Here is a 6,512-nt window from a genome sequence, read left to right on the forward strand (position 1 = left end):
AACACTATTGTAAGTTAACAATTACGTTTGGCTGAATACATCGTTTAACAATTTATTTATTGTATCTAAATGTTTGAATACTAGAGTTACCTTTTTGTGGATTGTGCCTTTAGGTTTCAACAGGTTTTCAGCTTCTCCAAGAACTTCACCTTTTCCAAATTGAGGAATCAGCCTTGTTTATGTAAATGCATTTTAGAGACAATCCAGGGACATGTTTCTCATCCCTTAATTATGGAGATAGTGATTTCCCTTTGACACCACTTCGATTTTCGACGGTGAGGGTTTTATTTTGAAGGTTATTATCGGAAATTCGCATTAAGTCCGCGTCAACTTGGCAGCGGCGTTGTCACTGATTCAATGTGGCGTGAAACTGGATCAAAATAAACCCAAAACTGCCCTCCGGTACTTCACGATGGACCTTCCGTGTCTCCCGTGGCAAGACCACGTTGCACAGAAATGGACCGGACTCGACCCCGAGTTAAAGGAGCATTTTATATCCCTTGAAATAGATGATGTATTTAAATGTGCCTTAACTCTGACAACGTGAGTAGCTGACTGACGACTGTAGTTAAGTATTAGTGGATTTAAAGCATCTGACTGATCAGTGTCACATCAGTTTATTATCTAACTGAAGGTCTTGGGGCCATAAAACTATTTTAAACGTACTGTTTTGATCAGGGGACAATAAACTGGGGCTGACTGAACCAGCTGATCCACTTTTCTGTTGTGCACTTTTCCGAAGCATCTGGGCTGTTTTCGAAAGTGATTAAATTTCATGATTAATTCTGTGTAATTTTGCCAGCCTCCGTAGTAATCATGTTGGAGAAAGTTTTTGACTGGTTTAGTTGCTAACTGAAAACAGCGCGTTTCCTCTGTGTATTTTTTTTAGTGGTTTATAGACATGTGTAATCTGTTTTTATAGCCAAGATGATTTGGATTTTCTTCAGTCAATCTCGGTAAGATACTCAGTACAGAAGGACACAGAGCAAGCAGCCAAATGCAGGGAGAGGGGTAACTCTTGCTTCAAGACCAGAGACTACACTGCGGCCGCCCAGCACTATTCACAGGTGAAGTGAACACAATCCATCATTCCATTCAATTTACCACCCAACGTGTGATTATGCCCAGCTCACATACTTTTGCATTTATCTGATTATATTAGTGTTTTCAGTTGATGGCAAACTGGTTCAAAATCAGGTGCTTATATTTTGAGAGCTGTAGTCTAACAGTGCATTTGGGATTAAATAGCAGTATGCCTTAAACATGACATGCCTCCCAGCCCTAATTAATGTGCATCTCTGTCTCCTGTCATGACAGGGCATATGTTTTGCTCCCCAAAGTTCAGAGCAGCTGTCTCTGTGTTATGCCAACCGCTCTGCTGCGCTCTACCATCTGCAGCACTACCAGGTGAGATGGTGCCACCTTCAGCAATTAAATAATGAAGCATTGTGGTACTTATATTGTCATTAAAATCTGTTTATACCAGTTCAGCTTATTTGTTGGCTGAAAATGTGCCTGTAGATGTTTAACAGCTTGTGTCATCATTCTGTGATCAATTTGAACACCGCTAGACTGCCAGAATCCTGCCGGGGAAAAGTTACCACATGTAAACAGTACCCTCACAAGCTTAATTAACATGCTGTTTATACTAAAGTCACAAATAGCAGATGATTTACAAGAGCACATAAATAAATGTCAGGATTTTTGACCTTTTCACACTCATCACTGACACTAAAATGTATACCCCACCCCAGTATCTCTTGGTTTAGGTTTAACATAATACTCAATCTTAGAACCTTTAAAAATGTTATAACTAAAGTGCAGATGTTTCTAAGTTTGTAAAAGTTTTTCTGTTTTGCTCACACACTTGGATTTTGTAGTGGCTCACAGTCCAGTTTTTCTCTTTTCCTCAGGAATGCCTTGATGACACTGACAAAGCCTTGATGAATGGCTACCCTTCTCATCTCTCACACAAACTAGAGGTCCGTCGTGCACAGTGTCTCAAACACCTCTCCAGAGGTCAAAAGGCAAAAGACGATCATCACAGTCCTGCCTTAAAGAATCATAAAGTTCCGGACAGAGTAAAAGCACCATCTGTTGGACCTCTGACATGTGGGATTTGTCCTCTAACTGCTATTGGCTTCAGCCCAGAGAAAGGTCGACACCTGGTGGCTGCAGAGAGCATAGCAGCTGGGGAGGTGATCCTTAATGACAGGCCATACAGCTGTGTCCTCATACCAGAGATGGAGGAGGTGAAAGGGAAGACAGGAAGGCTGGACACAGAGAGAGGAGTGTTTGGAATAGAGCACAGGTGCTGCCACAGGTGTCTGACTGAAACACTGTGTCCTGTGCCGTGTGAGGGATGTAGTTACAGCCAATACTGTTCAACAGGCTGTCAGCGGGACGCCTGGGAAGAACATCACCGCTGGGAGTGTCCACTGGGCGCAGATCTGATGGTGATGGGTGTGATGTCACAGCTCGCTCTGAGGGTAACACTAAAGGCGGGGTTAAAAAACATACAAAGGGCTAGGGAACCAATCAGAGATGAGCACACAACGTCAGAGCCAGGCTGTCTAAACAAAGAGTCCAGTGAGTCCTATCCATGTCATACGAATCGACCCGATCCTTCTATTTCATACTACGGGGACTCTTACCTGAGCGTGTTTCACTTGCTGCACCACCTGGATCACCACAGCCCAGGTCTGCGTTTCCTGAATGCAGTTACCGCAGCAACACTCTACAGAAAGCTCAGCAAAGCAGGACTTTCCCCTGCATCTTGGGCCCTCCGTGGGCCCTCAGAGGCAAACAGGCAATCACCAGATGAGGAGGGAGGCAATGCAGATTGGAACACGGAGCTGTTGCTGCTGGGAAGCACAGTTCTAAGACACATCCTGCAGCTGAGGTGTAACGCCCAGGCAATCCTCAGGTTACAAGATACAGGTAACTCTCAGGCAGATTTCATACAGTGTTATCTGTCTCGCCTCAAATTTGGTTTTGACACAGTAAACAATTGTAACTGTCTCAAAGTGAGAAACACGAAATCTTGAGTGTTGCATCAATGTTTCAATGAATCAGTTGGAAAAAAATCATTCATTCACAGAAGACTAGGAAAACCACAAACCTTGACATTTGAGAAGTATAATCATTTATCTAAATTGTTGTTTATATTTTTTCTGGTGATCAACTAATTGATTAATTGATTCATTAAAAACTAGTATCTTCAGCTATGTATGTTCTTGAGTCACACAGTGACTTTTACTTTCTGGTTTTTGCATCTGACAGGAGCAGCAAACTCACCAGTGCAGTCTAGCAGGGAAATCCGCATTGCTTCGGCAATATTCCCAACTCTTAGTCTTCTGAATCACTCCTGCTGTCCCAACACCAGCCTGGTATTCAGCACTGGAATTAGTGTTGATCCTTCTGGCTCAGATCTGTCTACAGACTTCACTGAGAGTGTGGCTGAGCACAGAAGCACAGCTCGCGGAGTCTGTGTAACTGTCAGAGCAGCCAAAGGTATCGCTGCAGGACAAGAGATCCTGCACTGCTATGGTAAGGAAATGATTATGAACATGTATGAATCAGAATCACTTTAATTTATAATAAGAAAATGTCTGTTGTCAGGGTGCATACAGATTTTATATGCGCCCTGTAGCGCAGGATAACAGAGAACCTGAGAAAAGGGATTGTTCCTAACTGTGCCTCATATTCTCAGTGTTTCCTTGTAAACACTGTGCAGATATTTTTGTAAAAGAACAAACAGTTATCACTAGAATATCATTGCATTGTTGATATCGAGGGATTATACAGCATAAAAGTGATCATATCATTGTTTACAGTTTTCTTATCATCTTGTTAATCTTGATTTATGTATGAGTTATGTTGATATCACCAACCCTTATCGTCTCTCCTTCAGGTCCTCACAGCAGTAGGATGGTGACCAAAGAACGCCAGCGTCTCCTGCAGGAGCAGTACTATTTCCTCTGTCAGTGTGAGGCCTGCACCCTGACCCAGGAGGAGAAGCAGCAGTCACGAGTTGGAGGTAGTCGACACGAGTCTGGTCTCCTGTGTGGCAAGTGCAAAGGATCTTTCAAAGTACGTGTCAATTTGTACTATTGTGGATTTTTACCCATTATTCTTTTGGTTTTACGCTGCTACTGTTGACATTTCCATCTGCATCATTTTAGGCATTTTATATGATTTTCAGAAAAGCAGCGTGGATAAAGGAACCGGATTTATATGTTCGCAGTCATCCTGTGGTCATTGCATACCTTCATCTGAAGTGAGTCACAGGCTGCAGGAGATCAGGGTCGACCTGAAGAAGGCTGTGGACCTCATGGAGAGAGAGAGGCCAGGTGAGAAACAATAACACATATCAAATGCAGATTTGTTCAGAGGGTCTTTGTAACATCTTATCTTATACTATGTTATTCTTCTGGTCTGCCTTCCCTTAGGTGAGGCTCTGAGACTGCTGAATAGGGCTCATTGTCAGTCTGGACTAATCCTTGCAGAGACTCATCCACTACAAGGGGAGCTGGCTGATGCCATGGCCAGAGCATATGCTACAATGGGTGAGAAAAATGATGCATGAGTATTTGCATGTGGGCCAGTACACCCCTTCCTTCACTAACAGAGTTGTGGGTGTTATGTTATTGCTCTTTTCCATTCAGAATATCTACATATATTTTCCCATAAACAAGCATACACAAAGGTTTGACTTGTCTATTAATGGTACACGTGAAGATCATTAAAAAAAGAACTGATTAATCTTTTATACCAGTTCACCACTGATAGAAGTGGTGTCTCACTAACTCATGAACAGTGTCAAGCAGCACCACGAACAGTGTGTGCCTTTTCAGCAGATATAAAAGCATAAGTGGCTGTGGCAGCAGTATAGCAGCGGAGGGCTTATTTTTAGGTCAGAAATAACCACCCTGACACTTTTCAGGAACAGTATCCAACTAAATAGAGGAGTAGTCCTAACAGCTACTCAACATGCACAGGGATGTTTGGCCACATGGTGCTGTGGTAATTAGTTAAAATGCTTAATAGAATCACATGTTAAATTTCAGATATAGAAGCTAAAGCCAGGAAACCAATAACGTAATTCTCAGACACTCTGGGCAGTCAGATGACCTCTAGCTTTAGTGTTGCCCAGAGTTGTGGGCAGTTATGATTTTTAAGTCCTCTTACGATTACGGTTTCTTGTAGGTGACTGGAATAATGCAGCCTCCCATCTGGAGCGAAGTACCGTAGCTATTGGCTCCCAGTATGGAGATGACAGTATTGAACTGGGTCTACAACTCTTCAAATTAGCTCAGCTACACTTCAATGGGTGAGTAGTTTCTTCAGACAGTGTGGAAAAGTTTCCAGGGCATACTGTTTTTATTTACAATCTCAACAAAACTTCCGCTATTTATTGTTTTGACTGATGTTATCACGAGAAATAACAGCTCTGCATCCTTCTGTTCTTCTTATCCCAGTGGTGCCAGAGGCCCGGCCCTCTCTGTCATCCCCAAGGTCAGACGACTCCTCTGCCTTCACTGTGGCCCTCACTGCCATGAATTACAGGAGCTGCAAGCCATGGAGGACTGTCTAAGAGGGTAGACTTAACTAATCACCAGAGCAAACAGTTTTGCAATATAATTATGGTTTTGTACTTAGTGAAACTGAATAAAACTGTGAAATGATCTGATTTAGAACTTTTCCATTTCTCCTTTTATTTCAGTTCTATGTACTAACACACTTACCTATTCCTGTGTATATTCAAAGTATAGATAAAGGTAGTTTTAGAAGCAGTTGGTAATTCTGCACAGCTACCAAATGACAACTGGTATACACGCAGTTCGCTGTGGCTGTCTGACCTCTTGGTGTCAGAATGTATCCATCAATAATTTCAATTTCATGCTTCAGTGGTAGTCTCGCAGTGTGAGGCATCTTATCCACCAGGTGCTTCCAGGTTAAGTGTATTTCTCTAAATAAAACTCGTACTTGTATTCATTATTATGTATTTTTCAAGACTGTTAGGCTCTTTTTGTTTGCAGTCTGTCAAGAAATGGCTTAAACTGTAGCAAGTTAATTAATTTATACAATCTGCAAATACCCTCAGCTGCTACACACGTGTACAGTATAGGTAGCCCTCTGACCTTTAGGTGGCAGCAGTTATCCACTGACAAATTCAATTTCATGCTTGGGTGGCTGGAAAGCAAGATGTAGCTGTGACTCTTGAACCTACAGTATCCACCTCATGTCCAAGACCTCTATACCTTCATTTTAAATGTCTTTATGGGCCAGTTCTTTTAAAGCATTATGCCAAGCTTTTGAATTTTTGTTTTTTGCTTTAAGATTTTTGTCAATTAGTAACCCTCTATGTAACTGGTAAATGGGGAATAAATGCCAGTGTGCCAAATAAATAGATAAATAATAAGAGGTCAGAATTACTGTAAGCTCTGCTGTAGATGTTCATTGGTTTTCAGAGACAAGGGAAAGCTCATGTTGAGCAACGACAACAAAAT

General features: G+C 42.0%; 1 protein-coding gene across 3 annotated transcripts; it reads left to right on the top strand.

Moving 5' to 3' along the window:
- The first annotated feature begins 343 nt into the window (after positions 1-343).
- Positions 344-6,246, top strand: smyd4 (SET and MYND domain containing 4). Of its 3 annotated transcripts, none has more exons than XM_041051639.1 (10): positions 344-543; positions 923-1,067; positions 1,318-1,407; positions 1,914-2,940; positions 3,283-3,549; positions 3,914-4,092; positions 4,205-4,352; positions 4,452-4,568; positions 5,209-5,332; positions 5,481-6,246. In XM_041051639.1, exons 1-10 carry the CDS (start codon positions 413-415, stop codon positions 5,602-5,604), a joined length of 2,352 nt encoding a protein of 783 aa, XP_040907573.1. In that variant the 5' UTR covers positions 344-412; the 3' UTR covers positions 5,605-6,246. The 3 variants fall into 3 exon arrangements, with proteins under 3 accessions (XP_040907573.1, XP_040907574.1, XP_040907575.1); XM_041051640.1 differs by having other exon boundaries at positions 4,247-4,352; XM_041051641.1 differs by having other exon boundaries at positions 373-543; positions 948-1,067.
- Positions 6,247-6,512: the final 266 nt, after the last annotated feature.

This window comes from Toxotes jaculatrix, chromosome 12, assembly GCF_017976425.1.
Source record: "Toxotes jaculatrix isolate fToxJac2 chromosome 12, fToxJac2.pri, whole genome shotgun sequence".
In the NCBI taxonomy this organism is placed as follows: domain Eukaryota; kingdom Metazoa; phylum Chordata; class Actinopteri; family Toxotidae; genus Toxotes; species Toxotes jaculatrix.